The 17,255-nt window shown below is 35.5% G+C and overlaps 1 protein-coding gene across 1 annotated transcript in view; it reads left to right on the top strand.

The window, feature by feature from the left end:
* The window catches only part of WASHC4 (WASH complex subunit 4), a 53,925-nt gene that overhangs the window by 9,655 nt on the left and 27,015 nt on the right, over positions 1-17,255 (top strand). Inside the window, exons 8-15 of the mRNA XM_077914789.1 lie at positions 507-549; positions 1,017-1,120; positions 1,683-1,803; positions 4,206-4,329; positions 4,438-4,565; positions 5,361-5,521; positions 11,148-11,274; positions 15,791-15,916. Coding sequence (XP_077770915.1) covers positions 507-549; positions 1,017-1,120; positions 1,683-1,803; positions 4,206-4,329; positions 4,438-4,565; positions 5,361-5,521; positions 11,148-11,274; positions 15,791-15,916 — 934 coding nt within the window. The remainder of the gene's footprint in view (positions 1-506; positions 550-1,016; positions 1,121-1,682; positions 1,804-4,205; positions 4,330-4,437; positions 4,566-5,360; positions 5,522-11,147; positions 11,275-15,790; positions 15,917-17,255) is intronic.

Raw genomic sequence — 17,255 nt, 5'->3', positions numbered from 1 at the left:
AGTAAAATTGAATTATCCTGGGGCTTCTGACTTTGGTACAATGTTGGTTGAATGCATTGTTTTTCAGTAGGAATGGGGACTCAGAAATAAACCTGACTAGTTTCCAAGTGCCAATTTGGGTTAGGATGATAAAGATTCCTGTTGGGAACTGAGAAATTCTAACTATTTAGAAAGAAATTAGTATCAGTTTTATTATTTCTCTACCTCCATCCCAGAAGCTATCCTTTAGGTTTAAATGGCTAGGGTTATTCATGGGCCACATATTGTCATTTTCCTACCCATTAAATTAGCTATAGGCAAGCATAACCCTGACTCTATATATACAAGTTAGTTCTCTTTTTAGGAAAGTGGAGTATGGTCTCATAAATTCTAGTGGCGACAGCCAACTAAAGATACGTACATGTTAAAATTCCAAGAGCTGCTGCTGCTATGTGTTTTCCTTAAAATAAAAATGAACAGTGTCAAAAAACAAATTGTTTTCTTAACTGGATGTTATTTTATTACAGGATTGCACCCAAAATTATAGAGACAACTGGAGTTCATTTTCAGGTAAAAGTAATTTAAGTTGATCTGTAAAACTGTAATTTTTATTACATTTTACTGGGGAGTTTATATGATTGGGGAGTACAATTATAGCAAAACTCTTAAAGTTGTTTTTGTTTTTTTTGCCTTTGCTCACTTTTGTTTGTGAAGTTGATGAGACATTACTGACCTATTATCAGTATAGCTTTTAGTTTTTCCCAGTAAGGGGAAATGCAGATTCTCTAAGTGGTCACTTTGGAGAATGAAACAGTTCTGCAATATCACGATTAAGGATGAAGTAGTGGGCAGGCATTTCTCTATTTAAGGTTTATTGTTCCATCTGAGGATTAATAGTTTCATCTGCGTTAATAAACTGATTCACCCGCTGCTTTAATTCAGTAATAATTAGCTCAGTGTGTTTAACTTTAAAAATCCATAGGAAGCTTAACTTGTAACTAGTGATTAAATGGTAATCATTAAAGGTGTTTTGACAGACTATGTATGAGCACTTGGGAGAGTTGCTAACTGTTTTGCTTACCCTGGATGAAATTGTTGATAATCATGTCACATTGAAAGAGCACTGGACTATGTATAAAAGGTGAGCCAATTAAAATGTTTAAAATAGTCTCTTTGTAGAGTTAATATATTAGTAAGAAACAAATGTAAATAGTGCAGATCTTTTAAAAGATTTGGAGATCTGTATTTAAAAGGATCTTATGTCAAATATTTTTATGAGAAAAATATTTTTATGAATATGGTAACCATTTTTAAATTTCAGATGAGCTTGTTGAGCCTCCTAATTCTTAAAATGTAGTGGAATGTTAATTTGACTACCTTAGAACCAGCTTTTTTGGGGGGGTTAGTCAAGTGACCATTCTTTTCCTGAAACCTGTTTTTATTTCATTGTATATTCTTAAGACTTAAGTTGAGGCATCTTATATTGTTCATCTGGTATCAAGAGAGTACCAGATACCTGAATTTAGGATGATATAAAAAGGTATGATTAGAAAATTAAATATATTAGTATTGTTTTTATTTAGGTTTTCAAATATATAGAGCTAAACAAGAAATACAAATCTAAAATTTTGATTTCCTGGAAAATTTTCAGTTGAAGAACTTTATAAGGAAAATTGAAGGTCTTTCTCCTAATCTTCCATAAGGTTACTGAAATCTGTCCATCACAATCCTTCAAAATTTGGAATTCAAGAAGAAAAACTAAAACCATTTGAAAAGTTCTTGCTGAAGCTAGAAGGGCAGTTACTTGATGGAATGATATTTCAGGTATGAGAGCTGTATCGAGCTATACTAAATGGGCTTATATTAGTTGATCCAGCTCAGAACTACAGTAGGACAACTTTCATAGCATACTGTTGAAATATGTTTTCTTTAAAGTGCTTTGGTTTAAAACATTGTTAGTGTACTAAAATACAGATTTTAGTATCTAGTAGCAGACAAAATTAATAGTACGAGTTGTTTTGGGATGAAGTTTTTTTTTTAATTATGTAAAAAGATAAAACTGTAAAGAATAAGATCTAAGCAGTTGTGTTAATGTTTGTTGTTAGCCTCTAAATTTGAGTTTGTTATAATACCTTTTATTTATTTTTTAAAAGATTTTATTTATTCATGAGAGAGAGAGAGGGGCAGAGACATAGGCAGAGAGAGAAGCAGACTCCATGCAGGGAGCTCGATGTGGGACTCGATCCTGGGGCTCTAGGATCATGCTCTTGGGCCGAAGGCAGATGCTCAACACTGAGCCACCCAGGCATCCCTGTTACAATACCTAACAATTCTTCCTAGGCTCAGGGAATATGATTTGGATTTGTGTAGTCTAGGTAGCTTCCTACCATTTAGTAGTTTTTTAAAGTTTAAATTAATTAAAATAAAGTAAAATTTCACTTTCTATAGCACTTTCAAGTGCTTAATAGCAGCATATAATCTAATCATCTCAAACCTAAAGCACATAACGCATGTATAATCTAATCATTTCAAACTCAAAGTACATCTCAAACTTAAATATGTTATATATCAATAATATCTTAAAGCTGGGGGAAAAATAGCCACAATTAGTTTGTGACTAGCTATCATACCAGCACAAATGTAGAACATTTCTGTGATCACAGAAAGTTCTATTGGATAGCACTACTTTGGATAGTATTTGTCAGAGATTGCAGTATATTTATATTTAAAATCGATTCAGGGTTACTTTTAACATTTTTTAAAAAGATTTTATTATTTATTATTTGACAGAAAGCACAAGCAGGAGGAGTGGCAGGCAGAGGGAGAGGGAGAGGCAGGTTCCTTGCTGACAAGGAGCTCAGTATGGGGCTTGATGCTTCCGGGACCATGACCTTAGCCAAAGGCTGATGCTTAACCGACTGAGCCACCCAGGGGCCCCTATTTTTAACATATTTTATATGATCATAATTTGTTTTTTAATTGAAGTATAGTTGACACACAATGTTACGTTAGCTTCAGGTGTACAACATAGTGATTTGACAAGTCTGTACATTATGTTAAGCTCAGGATCACAATTTTTACAGATTCTTTTTCCAGGAGACATTTTTTTAAGATTTATTTATCTATCTATCTAGACTTTTTTTTTTTTTAAGATTTTATTTATTTATTCATGAGAGACAGAGAGAGAGGGGGCGGGGTGCAGAGACACAGGCAGAGGGAGAAGCAGGCTCCATTGCAGGGAGTCTGATGTGGAATTCGATCCCAGGTCTCCAGGATCACACCCTGGGCTGAAGGTGGTGCTAAACTGCTGAGCCACCCGGGCTGCCCATATCTAGACGTTTTTTAAGATTGATTTATTTATCTATCTCATCTATCTATCTATCTGAGAAAGCATGAGTCAGGAGAGGGGCAAAAGGAGAGGGACAAGCAGACCCTCCGCTGAGTGTGCAGCCTGACATGGGTGGGGCTTGAACCCAGGATCCTGATACTATGACATGAGCTAAAGTTAGATGCTTGACTGACTGAGCCATCCAGGTACTCTTCCAGGAGACGTTCCTATACATGCTATAATTAAGTGGTAGGAAAGTAATTATATTCAGAAAAATTAATTCTACTCTTGAAAGTGCAAAGCAAAATAATAAAACATGTTTTCCAGTGCTTCATCAGATATGTCTTCTGTACATTATTGAATATCACTGTGTATATTTCTTCATGTTGAATTATGGATTTGTGGGTCACCTGAGTGGCTCAGATGGTTAAGTGTCTGCCTTTGGCTCAGGTCACGATCTCTGAGTCCTGGGATTGAGCCCCATGTTGTACTCCCTGCTCAGTGGGGAGTCTACTTCTCTTTCTCCCCTCGCCACACCCTGTTCATGTTCTCTCTCTCTCTCTCAAATGAATAAATAGAATCTTAAAAAAAAAATTCCGAATTTGTGGTTCAGTTTTATTGCACTAATTGGTACTCAGATATTTAAGTACATACATACTTTCCATTCAAAAGGATTTAGACAGTAGATGACATTAAGGTAAAAACTTGAGCCTCAGTGTTAGTAAAATAAAAATGATGAATGTAGAAGTTTATCACACACTCTATATTTAGCTTCTGAGATCAGACAAGATCAGGCCCATCAGGGTGGTATGGCCATAGACCACACACTCTATATGTAGATCTGTTTAATAGTTTATTACTGAGAGTCTAAATTTCTCTTTAAATGTTTCCTGTTTAGGCTTGTATAGAACAGCAGTTTGACTCTCTCAATGGAGGAGTATCTGTGTCAAAAAATAACACTTTTGCTGAAGAATTTGCACATAGTATTCGCTCAATTTTTACAAATGTAGAAGCCAAACTTGGTAATGTAAAAGGCATTTTTAAATTTTTGTTGATGAAGTTTGCATTTCCTTGAACATAGAACTTAAGTATATTTGTTCTGATTTTCTCTCATGCTATTGTTTTATAAGGAGAACCTTCTGAAATTGACCAGAGAGACAAGTATGTTGGAATTTGTGGACTTTTTGTACTGCATTTTCAAATTTTTCGAACTATTGATAAAAAGTTTTATAAGTCTTTATTGGATATTTGTAAGAAGGTAAGAACTTGGAACTTTTATTTTTTTCAGTTTGAGTAGATGAAAAAGATTTTGGATAAAATTGGATGTTCTAAAATGTGTTTTATTTCTGCTACAAGAATAGTAATTTTTGTAATATTTTGTAATAATTATAAAAATAATATCATAGTATTTATTTTTAAAAACCAAGCATTCTGGAAGTAAGTGATATAGTAAATGTAGGTACTGCATAATTCCACATCACATAAACACCTGTTTGTGGAGGTTTCTCCAGATATTTTCCTATAAAATAACTTCCTATTACTGTTATTTTTTCTCTTCTTTTTCTTCAGTTCTTCTCTTCTTGCTATTCCTTCTCATTATTGAAATAGAAAAAAATTAAAATTGGTTTTACATCTTTGCTATTTCCATGATATGACATCTGATTTCAAAATTGAAAATTTAGTTTGTGTGTAGAATCAAGTGATACGTGACTAGGAGAACCCAGTATCTTGGGTCTTTCACTTTTTCACTAATGTAGAATAAAAGTAAAAGCAATGAGGATTCAAGTTTCTGTTTGCTTTTTGCATATTTTTATCTAAAAATCTGTAAGAGTATATACGTGTGTGTATATTTAATACTGAGGCAGAATAAAATTATTTTCATGCTCCACATGAGATATCGGAATGCCTTAATTGTGCCACAGTAAGATAATTTGTTTCATAATGATTGTATTTATGATTATGAATTGTCTTCTATTGCATATTGTAGAACTAATAAGCAGCTGATTGCTTATTCTACATTTATTAATTTACTTTCCTTACATTACTATTTCAGGTACCAGCCATCACTCTAACTGCTAATATTATTTGGTTTCCTGATAATTTTTTGATCCAGAAAATACCAGCAGCTGCCAAACTTCTAGACAGAAAAAGTCTTCAAGCCATTAAAATTCACAGAGATACTTTCCTACAGCAGAAAGCTCAATCACTTACCAAGTAGGTTTTATAAGTACCTATAATGAAAATATTCAGATACTTTATATTCTCAGATCTTATATTGACTCTAAATATATGGAAAACATTTGATTTTAAGAACAAATATATTTATTACTAGAGAAAAATTTGGACAGTCTCATTTTTTTTTAGGATTTTTTGTTTTGTTTTGTTTTAAATGATTTAGATTTAAACTCAGTTAAGATTAGGAAAATTAGGGATCCCTGGGTGGTTCAGCGGTTTGGCGCCTGCCTTTGGCCCAGGGCATGATCCTGGAGTCAGGGGATGGAGTCCCACGTCGGGCTTCTGGCATGGAGCCTACTTCTGCCTCTGCCTGTGTCTCTGCCTCTCTCTCTATCATAAATAAATAAATAAATCTTAAAAAAATTAGGAAAATTATACTTTATGGAGGGTGTGTGTGTGTGTATGTACTCATATATACATGTATTTGCATACATACATGCATACACACAGAACTTTTTATCAGATACATTTTTTGTGTAAAGTGAAGTTTTGTAGTAGATGTCATTTGATTACATTAAACACATTGTGTGTCCATGATTCAGTGATAGTTTTTGGAGGAGTTGATTTTAATTTGATGCACTCCTTTTTTTAATTTTTATTTTTATGAAAGTAATGTATGCATATATTTTAGAATCAAGAAGTACTAAAAGTTTAAGAGAAAAATAATTGTCCCCAGCCCACTTTCCTCCATACCTGAGTACTATTCTCTAAAAGAACACTTTTAACTTTAGTTTCTTTTTTTTTTTGCAATATTTTTATTTATTTATTTATTTATTTATTTATTTATTTATTTATTTATTTATTCATTCATTTATTTATTCATTCATTCATTCATGAGAGAGAGAGAGAGAGAGGCAGAGACACAGGCAGAGGGAGAAGCAGGCTCCATGCAGGAAGCCCGATGTGGGACTCGATCCTGGGACCCCGGGATCAGGCCCTGAGCCAAAGGCAGACACTCATCCGCTGAGCCACTCAGGCATCCCTTAACTTTAGTTTCTTCTGATATTTACATCCTTATATTTTGTCTGGGTCTTCCTATGCACATTTTCAAATATATGCAAAATAGAGAAAATAGTATGGTGAGCCCACATGTTCTCATCACCTAGATTCAATATTTAAATTTACCGTACAGAGGGGATCCCTGGGTGGCTCGGCGGTTTAGTGCCTGCCTTTGGCCCAGGGCTGATCCTGGATTCTCGGGATCGAGTCCCACGTCGGGCTCCCTGCATGGAACCTGCTTCTCCCTCTACCTATGTCTCTGCCTCTCTCTCCCTTTGTGTCTCTCATGAATAAATGAATAAAATCTTAAAAAAAAAAAAATTTACCGTACATTCTTTAGTATGCTGCCAAAGTTACGTGTTGACCTATATGAAGATTTTAAGTGAAGTGACACAGGACTGTGCCGCTGGCCCATGTGTGTGACATGATTAAAAGAAAATGGGGATAGTTATCCTCTTCTTTTGATCTTGACTATCAAGGGGAAATTGGGCCACTACTGCAGAGTGAGGGGAGGAGGAGTATGTCTGGAAGATAGGAGGTCCCCTAAAGCACCTCTTAGTACTCCCAGTCCTGTGATTAAAATCTTTGAAAAATGACAGTTACTTAGTTCAGGCAGGATTACAGCAGAGATTTCAGAGCTCTCTCATACATTTTAAAAAACTGAGAAGGGAAAAAGACATAGTTTGGATTTAAGGAATTGAATTCAATAAGATGGAGAGACAGGGGTTAGGTTTAGTAGCAGTAATTAAAAGATAGGGATATTTTGATTATCAGAAGCTTACTCTTTTACAGTGTGATGCAGTTACTAAAAATGCCAATACATACTTGTATTACATTAAAACTATACTAGGATAATGGAAACTGGTAGTTATAATATCTAGGACATGTGAATTGGTAGTTTCACTGAATTTTTATTGGTTAGATCATACTTGGTATTTGGTGGTGTTACATTATAGAGAGGAACACAGAATGCAGCAACCCTAAATGATGTTGATTAGGGTATGTCAAAGACCTGACAGCCATGCCCTTTGAAGAATCTCTACATTGTTTGGCCTTTAAAAGGAAAATCTGAGGAATGATGTGGTGAGCTCCTTAAATATTTGAAGGACATTCTGATTGAAGAGGAAACAGATTTGATCTCTGTGGCTTCAGAAGGTCAACCAGAACCAAAAGATGAAGATGATATAATAATAGTCACCAGCATTATCAAGCTCTTTGTAGCAGGCATTATGCTAAAGGCTTTACACTTTGTCTTATGCAAACCTTGCAACAGTCCTCTTATGTGGAAAATAATAAAGGTCACAACTAAATATTAACCTGGTCCTTTCTGTAAGCCAATAACTAAACTCTTCCAGCGACTTTTCATATATCATCTTTTTTAATCATCAGAGAATCCTATGAGGCACATACTTTGTTATGGTCATTTTATAGATGAGAAAATTGAAGTACAGAGATTAGATTAAACTTATCCAGATTTAAACAACTGGTAGGTGGCAGAGCTGAACAGTCCTAACTCTGGAGCACAAGCTCTTAATGGCTACTCTTTAGTACTATTTTTATCCTATTTTTAGATAAGGAAAATGAGGCTTAGAGAAATGAACTTTGCCAGGTCACACAGCTAAGCACATGTCAGAGAAGGCATGCAGACCTGTACCAATCCTGTAGAGCGTCTGCAACAGGGTTGTGAAGACTGCTCTGGGAGGTAATGTGCTCTTTCCCTAGAGCTGTGTAGGTGGACTGTAGATGACTAGTAGTCCAAGGTGTAGGAAGGGAGGCTTATCAGGTGGAAGATTGAATAAATTGACTTTCAAAGACACCTCCTCCCACAACATGATAACATTTTGTGTTTCTATATTCTTTGATTCCAAAGATACATAGGCACCATCAGGCTCCAGGGAGCTAAAGGGGATAGTGCCTTTTTCATTCTCCTTGGAATTCTCCTTAAGAAACCTAAAATTCACTCTACTGAAATGAAACCCAGAAGAGGAGAGACAGTGTGATCAGCATGAGTTTTGTCTAATGTTTTTTCCAGTCACACTCTGAGTTCAGTAACTAAGTAAGAAAGAAGCAGTGGGGGACGGTTTCCTTATTCCTACACTACACAGTAGACTACCTGTCCAAGTGCCCCAGTCAGTCTTGACTGAAGTCCAAGGTTTTTAGGTTGCTGCATTTTCTTTTCATTCACACCACTTTGATACTGGAAATACTGACTTTTCAGGATAGAGGTATGAACCTTCATTTCAAACCTGTGTTGACACTGTTACATGTTTTATATTGAGAGAGGAGATTTTTTTTTCGTTAGTCTTTTTCCTGTTTGTACTTTAAAATAAGGCTGGCCATCTGACAGACCCTTGGATATTTTTGGACTCTATTAACTTTTTAAAACTTGAAGCATTTACATTTTTACAAATTCACAAGAGACGAAGATTGGTGTCTGGATGTGGGAGTGATGAGTGGTGTTAACAGCAAATCTCCGCTTTATCCTGCATGGTCCAATCTAAAACTGACTGCCTTTGACTGATGTATTAGCCGCCTTCAATAATGTTCATGGTTTGATTACTGTCAGGGAGCGCTTCATGATCTCTAGACCTCTTGCTTCTGTCCTTGCTTATGACCTTTCTGTTCCCTCCTATATATTTTATTCCTGCTGAATACCGATCATAGCCTCTTCAGAAGTGGAGGCATTGCCCTAGGTACCTTACTCATTCTCTGTGTTCCACACTTTTAAATCAAATAATCCACAAGTCAGAAAACCCATAAATCAAATAATGTTAGCATCATTTGAGGCAAAGCCAAAAGTACAACTATTGGTGTCATTTGTTTAATGGAGTCCTGGCTCAGCAGAATTTTTTCTGAGATTTGATGCTAGGGTTTCATCTCCTTAAAACACAGTTATTAAAAATTTTGGTGTAATCCCTCTTTAGGCCGAGTTCTTGAGACTATCAGACTGTTTGGCAGTATGACTGGCACTAACCAGTGTGGGATTCTGGTCTCAATCAAGTGAGTCTCTTCAGTCTCTTGCCCTAAGAGCTATCCTCTAGCTGATTCTGACTGGCAATAATGGGATGTTTCGTTTTTTTTTTTTTTTTTTGAGATTTATTTATTTCTCTTAGAGAGAGTGAGAGCTCAAGTAGGGGTAGGGGTAGAGGCAGAGGGAGTGAGAATCCTCAAGCAGACTCCCCAATGAGTGCAGAGCCTGATGCCAGGCTGGATCCCAAAACCTTGAGATCATGACCTGAGCTGAAATCAAGTCAGGCCTCTTAGCCAGCTGAGCCACCCAGGTGACCTGAAGGAGATTTTTAAATACAGTTGGTAATGTTAGTTCCCACAAAGGGGAATTGTTCATTTTTTTCACACTAAATCTGTAAAATAAAAAATACATATATTAATCAGCTTCTGGGCTAAAAGTTCCCATCTTGAGCAATTTGGCATTCATTTATGGAGTGATTTAGTGTTTGTGACTGGCCTGCAGAGGAGAATTATATTATCAATTTAGTCTTTCCTATATAGGAAAGCTTCCTAGATTTGGGCTTATATCTTGGTTTGGCTATGTACCAGTTGTATGATCTTGGGCACATTTCGTAACTTTTTGATGTATCAATTTTCTCTTCTGTAAATTGGAGATCTTAATACCTATCTCATAAGGTTAACGTGAGGACTAAATGAGTTACTTTGTGTTACGTTGTGCTTAAAACAGTGGCTGGCATACAGTAAGCGTTCTATAAATGCAGCTTTTATGTTCAGATTCTGACCACTTTGTCTCTCATTCTGGCTCAAGTTGTAATCTCCTTCTGCATTATCACAGTAGCTTCCTATGTGGTTTTCCTGCTATTACCCTTGTCCCCTTTATAGTTTATTTTTAACATTTCAGTCAAGATAATATTGGTCCTCTTCAGAGTTAGGTTACTTTGCTCAGATCCTTTGGTGACTTTCATTGAAGTCCTTGCTACAAGGTCTTACACAAATCCTGTTATGTCCTCCACCTTTCCCAATCCTCCCCACCACCCTCTACTTCTCTAATTTCCTTTTGTGTTCTCTTACCTGCTCTCTGACCTCCAGCTGAACTGACTTTGTTATTACTTGAACATACTAGACATACTTCCTATTTTAGAGCCTTTGCATTTGTTATTTACCTTCCTACGATTCTCTTCTCATATATTTACATGGATTACTCATTCATCTTCAAATCTTGGCTCAAAATAATCTTTTCATTGAGCTTGCTTTGATCACTGTATTTAAAATTGTGCCTGCCACTCACGTCTCTCTTTTCCCTGCTGCATTTTTTTCCATAGCATATATCATCTAATGTCTTACTGATTTTAATTATTGGTTTCTTTGTTATACAGCTGTTCTTTCTAGAATGTAAGCTTCATTATGGCAGGGATTTTTATTCATTTTGTTTACTGCTAACTTTTGTTTTTAGTACTGAGAAACAGTGCATTCTGTAAACATTTGTTGAGTAAATTATATATGTATGTAGGATGTCTATAGTTTGAAAACCAGAAAGGTGACTGCTGCAAGGAAATATTTTATCCCAATCAGTTCAAAGAAATGGAAGTAAATTTTCTTTCCTGTGCTGAGTAACTGCAATATTTTCCTTTGTTAGAGATGTACAGTCTTACTACGTCTTTGTGAGCTCATGGATGATGAAAATGGAATCTATTTTATCTAAAGAGCAGAAAATGGATAAATTTGCTGAAGACCTCACCAATAGATGTAATGTTTTTATACAGGTAGTTGCATCTTCTTACTTAGAATATTTTGGGGGTCATTTCTTTGTTAATCCAATGTATAGAAATTACACTTTGAAAAAAACTGGATAGGATAGGTTATGTTTTTGTTTTTAAAAACTGAAATTGATTATGTTTGGATCTGTGTAACTTATTAATTTAGATATTCTAATTACATACATTTATATTCCCTTCAAAGCATGACTTTTTTTGCTGTATCCATGTTTCAATATGTTGCATTTCCATTATCCTTTAGTTCAAGATATTTAAGAAATTTTATTGTGACTTCTTTTTTGGTCTTTGAGTTGTTTTGAAAGATATTTTTTAATTTCTAAAGATATGAGGATTTCCTAGTTATTTTTTTATTATTGATTTCTAGAAATACTAAAATAATTTTGGTATTTTGAAATTTGAGATTCACATTATGGTCAGCTTTCATAAACAGTTCATGTACATTTGAAAAGAATATGTAACTTGTATTTGTTGGTTGTAGTGTTCTGTATATGTCAAGTAGGTCATATTTGTTAATGATTTTGTCTGGATATTGTATCAGTTATTGAGAGAATTGGGTTAGAATCTCCCACTGGCATTGTGGATTTGTTTTTCCTTTGTCAGTTTTTATTTTATATAGTTCGAGACCAAGTGAGTGCATAAAATTGAGAATTTTGCTATATCTTTCTGATGAATTGAACCTTTTATCATTATAAAATTATCATAGGAAAATTATTATTATCCTTATCATAGGTCTTGTATGTGTGACAGTAACAGGTATACCAGTTTTCTTTTAGTTAAGGTCTACATGGTATGTCCTGTTTTTGATCCTTTTACTTACAACCTGTTTGGCTCCTTTTATTTATTTTATTTATTTAAGATTTTATGTTTTATTAAAGATTTATTTTAGGGAGAGAGAGCACATGAGCAGGAGGGGCAGAGGGAGAGAAAATCTCAAGCAGACCCCACACAGCATGGGAGCCAATCATGGAGCTCAGTCTCATGACCCTGAGATCGTGACCTGAGCTGAAACTGAAAGTCAGATGCTCAACCAACTACGTCACCCAGGCGCCCCTAAAGATTTTTTTATTTATTAGAGAGAGAGAGGGGGAGTGCATGAGCTGGGGTCGGGGGCAGGAAGTAGCAGACTCTCTGCTGAGCAGGAAGCCCAATGTGGGGCTCAATCCTGAGCCAACGGCAGCCGCTTAACCAACTGAGCCACTCAGGTATCCTGGCTCCTTACATTTAATGTCTGTGTCCTGAAAGCAGCATAAGTTTCCCCAGTTTGATCTTTCTTTTTTCATTATTTTTTAAAATATTTATTATTTTAGAGAGAGGCTATGCAGGGGGGAGGAGAACAGAGGGAGAGGGATAGACAGACTCTGTGCTGAGTGCAGAGCCCATTGTGGAGCCCGATCTCAACCCTGAGATCATGACCTGAGCTGAAACCAGGAGAGTTAGACTCTTAACCAACTGAGTCACCCAGGCACCCCTTTTTGTTACCTTTTTGTCATTGCTGATGTATTTGGATTTAAACTAGCATCTGACTGATTGCTTTCTGTTTGTTTGACTTGTTCTTTTGAATGATTTCATCATTTTATTTCTCTCACTATTAGGTTTTAAATTCTATATTCTTTTACTGTTTTTTAGTGGTTACTGTGAGGATTTAAGATGCATCATTTAACCTTCAACTCCAAAATAAATGAGTAGTTTTATCCCTTTCACCTCTGCTGCTATTTATTTTGATTCCATGTATTAAACTTCACAAGGTATTATTATTATTGCTGCTGTTGTTTTTTATAGTTAGGGTCCATTTAGATTTACCCACATATTTGTTTTGTTGCTTTTCATCCTTCCTGCATCTCTTTATTCTTCTGTTTGTGGAATACCTGTTAATATTTCATTTAAAATGTCTTTCTGTTGATGAATTATCACCATTTTTTGTCTAGATATATCTAATTTCAACTTCATTTTGGAAGGTAGTTTTGCTACATTCAGAATTATGGGTTAGCAGGATCCTTCACCTCCCTCCTCCCTTATTGTCTTCTGGCTTCCTTTATTTATTTATTTTTTGAGAAGTCAGTTGTCAGTTTTGTTGCTTTTCTCAATGTGAGTCTTTCTCTAATTGCTTGTAAGGTTTACTTTTTGGGTTTTAGCAATATTATTTTGAGGTACCTAGATGTAGTTTTCTTTGTGTCAGTACTGCTTGGGATTTATAGAGCTTCTGGAATTTCTCAGCCATCAACTCTTCAAGTACTATTTCTGTTTTATTATCACTCTCTCTCCTAATTTTCTCTTCAGCTATGTCTAATCTACTGTTTAGCTTATCTGCTGAATTCTTAATTTTAATTATTTTACTTTTCAGCTTTTTTTAATAGCTTCTTTTTATGAATAAGTTTTCATTTCCTTCAGTGTACTCAGCATAATTATTTTGAAGTTGCCAATAATTTCATTATCTGGATATTTCTGTTACCTGTTTTTTTCTTGGGTTTTGGATATGTCTTTTTGTATGCCTGGTTATTTTTTAATGTATGGCACATTGTATATGAAACCTATGGCTGTAATTTGAAGATCTGGATATTGTTTCTTTTTCTCCAGAGAGGATTTAATAATCTTTGCCTCCAATATACAGCTAGTCTAGGACAATTAGCAACCCAGATCACCTCAACCCAGTCATGGATTGAGATGATTTGAAGTGGGACCTAAATCTTATGATGGCTATTTTTTGAGTTCACCCTTACTTGTCAGGGGGTAGTTTTTCAGGATCCCAATCCAGAATGTAGGTTTACAAGACTTCTGTCCCTCTTTGATGGGCCATGAACTCCTATTTTTATTCCCCTTTCCTTTCAGTGTGAGGTGTTTAAAGATAATGTTTGGTTTCTGTCTTTTTTCTCTTTTGGAATGGGGCAGATGCCTCTTAAGGGGAAAGCAGCCACAAAAGCCAAGCTTACTTCTCTGAGTTTCTGTCTTCTAGATTTTGGCTTTATATTTCCTTACCTTCTTGGTAGTTCTTTGATGCCTTCTAAAAGATTAAAAAAAAATGTTTTGCCCAGATTTGCTAGTTGATCTTTGTAGGAAGATTGGTCCAGATTATTTATTCTACCATTAACAGAAACAGAGCTAGACCTCTTCCGTCCCCATTTAGATTTTTAAAAGACATCATTCATATGTATCTCTCACAAATTATTGACCATCTGGGAATGGTGTGATAGATATCACCCCATGAGTTCTTTCTCCTTCCTTTCCCCTCAAAAAAGAAACTCCTTTTTTCTCCCTGCCTTAGAGTTACAGTTTTGCTGTTTGTTGTTTCTGTTTTTTAACTTTTTGTGGTACTGCACTGCAGCAGAGTCTGGTGTAATAGTCCTGTAGCTGACAAGATAAGACTTGAGGCTCTTTCTTTGTGTATGCCCCAAGCTTTGGTTTTATTGTCTGTTACTTTTCTCAGGATACTACCTTCCCTCTCATTTCTTATTCTTTAATTTAGCACATCTCTTTATCACAGAGTTATTATTACTTCAGAGAAACTCCCTGTCCCACCCACATTGACTGTCACTCCTTTGCTGAGTCACTGTTAACACCGATGGTGAGAGTACTCTCTCTCTCTCACAGCAGAGGAAAAGAATAGAAATTGAGCATCACTAGTGTGTAGCTTCTGCCACAGCTCCTTGGATATATCCACAGTAGTGTAGTTTAGGTTCATCTCTAAACTGTATGTGTATTTTTTTTTGGTCCTTTATATACCCAAAGAATTTCTGTTACTATATATGTTTGTGTTTCTGGATCTAACTGAAAATATATCTGAGAGATCATATCCTTTTCCCTGTTTTCTTATTCCATCCCATTTCCCTGGGTTTACTAGCACTCAGTATTTTTTAATCTCACAAGACCTGTATTCTTCCTTTGTGAATCGAAGGGTAGGAGAGAATCTGTTCTTATTGGGCTAGAAGGAGATAAAGTCTGATTAGCACCAACATAGGCAGGGTACATGGTAGCAGATAGACAGTGGTGATTGCCCTAGGTGAAAGGAAAGGGGGAATTGCCTTGGAAGTGAAAAATACCTTTTGATATGTGTACTGGCCAGAGAGCAGCTTTCCTCATTTTTCACTTCTCCTTCCTTGAATTCTTAGCTTTTGTCTGCAGCAGATAAGAGTCTTTATATTCGTGTCTGGCAGGTAAGATAAGGATGAATGGATATATTCTTGAGATTCAGATTATTTCCTTGAAGGGTATGTTTGTTTGTATAAAGGAAGATTCTTTAACTGTGATTATGTATCATAATTTCAGCAGTACTGAACTTACGGTATTTAATAGGTTACATACACTTTTAAGAATTGTTTTGAAACTTTACCATCATGTATATATTGTATGAGGAAACGTGTTTAAAAATCTTAAAAACAGACTTTAAAATGAACTTTACAAACAATAGTTATTGACAAGCCAAGCCATAATTATTGTTACATAGAGAATGAAATATTGAAGAAATGAAACTTTTTCTTGCAATTATAATCAATGTTTTATTTTTTTATAGGGCTTCTTGTATGCATACAGTATTAGTACCATTATTAAAACCACAATGAATCTCTACATGTCAATGCAAAAGCCAATGACCAAAACCTCGGTTAAGGCATTATGCAGACTTGTTGAACTTCTCAAGGTAGGTTCAAAATTATTTTATTTGCCATTATAATTGAGAATTGTGCTTAAATTAAGGTGGTCTTGTAATATTTGACTTCTCAATTATGAAAATAAAAAAATTGTGGGAAAGTGTACTTATCTCTCAGTTGGCTAAGGAAACTAGCCATTGAAAGAAATTCCTGATTAACTTCTTATGAATGGCCAATATATTTAAACTTTATTAAAAATTAGCATGTAGTGAGAGAGAGAAGAAGGCAAGTGAAAAGGTTAGCTTAAGTATTAGTAAAGTTTTACTTATTGAAGTTTTAAGCGTGTTGACTGAATTACAAAAAAGAATATGGCCTGGCACAGAAATTGACACAGAGATCAGTGGCACAAAATGTTCCCAGAAATAAACTCACAATTACATGGTCAATTATGACAAAGGAGGCAAGAATATACAGTGGGGTAATAGTCTCTCTCTCTCTCTTTTTTTTTTTTTTTTTAAAGATTTTATTTATTTATTCATGAGAGACAGAGAGAGAGAGGCAGGCTCCATGTAGGGAGCCTGATGCGGGACTCAATCCTGGGACTCCAGGATCATGCCCTGGGCCAAAGGCAGGCGCTAATCTGCTGAGCCACCCAGGGATCCCCGGGAAATAGTCTCTTTAATAAATCGTGCTGGGAATACTCGACAGCTACAGGTAGAGCATGAAACTGGACCACTTTCTGATGCCATGTACAAAAATAAATGTGAAATGGATTAAAGACCTAAATATGAGACCTGAAACTATAAAAATCCTAGAAGAGAGCACAGACAGTAATTTCTCTGACATCAGCCATAGCATTTTTCTAGATAGTCTCCCAAGGCAAGGGAAACAAAAGCAAAAATAAACTATTGAGACTACATCAAAATAAAAAGCTTTTGCACAGCAAAGGAAACCATCAAGAAAACAAAAGACGATGTACCAAATGGGGGAAGACATTTGCAAATGATACATCCAGTAAGGGGTTAATATCTAAAATATATAAGGAACTTCTACAACTCAATCATTATCATCATCATCATCTAATTAAAACATGGACAAAGGACCAAGGAGACATTTCTCCAGAGAAGACATACAGATGGTCAACAGACACTTGAAAAGATCCTTACTATCACTTGTCAGGAAAATCCAAATCACAAGCACAACGAGATCTCCCCCTTGCACCAGTTAGAATGGCTAATATCAAAATGACGAGAAATAACAAGAGGTGGTGGAGATGTGGAGAAAAAGGAACCTTCATGCATTGTTGGTAGGAATGTAAATTGGTATAGGCACTGTGGAAAACAGTATGGAGATACCTCAAAAAGTTAAAAATATAAATACCATATGATC

The sequence above is a fragment of the Canis aureus genome, chromosome 11, assembly GCF_053574225.1.
Source record: "Canis aureus isolate CA01 chromosome 11, VMU_Caureus_v.1.0, whole genome shotgun sequence".
Classification (NCBI taxonomy): Eukaryota; Metazoa; Chordata; class Mammalia; order Carnivora; family Canidae; genus Canis; species Canis aureus.
The sequence above is the reverse complement of the archived record's forward strand: the minus strand, read 5'-3'. Positions and strand labels throughout refer to the sequence as shown.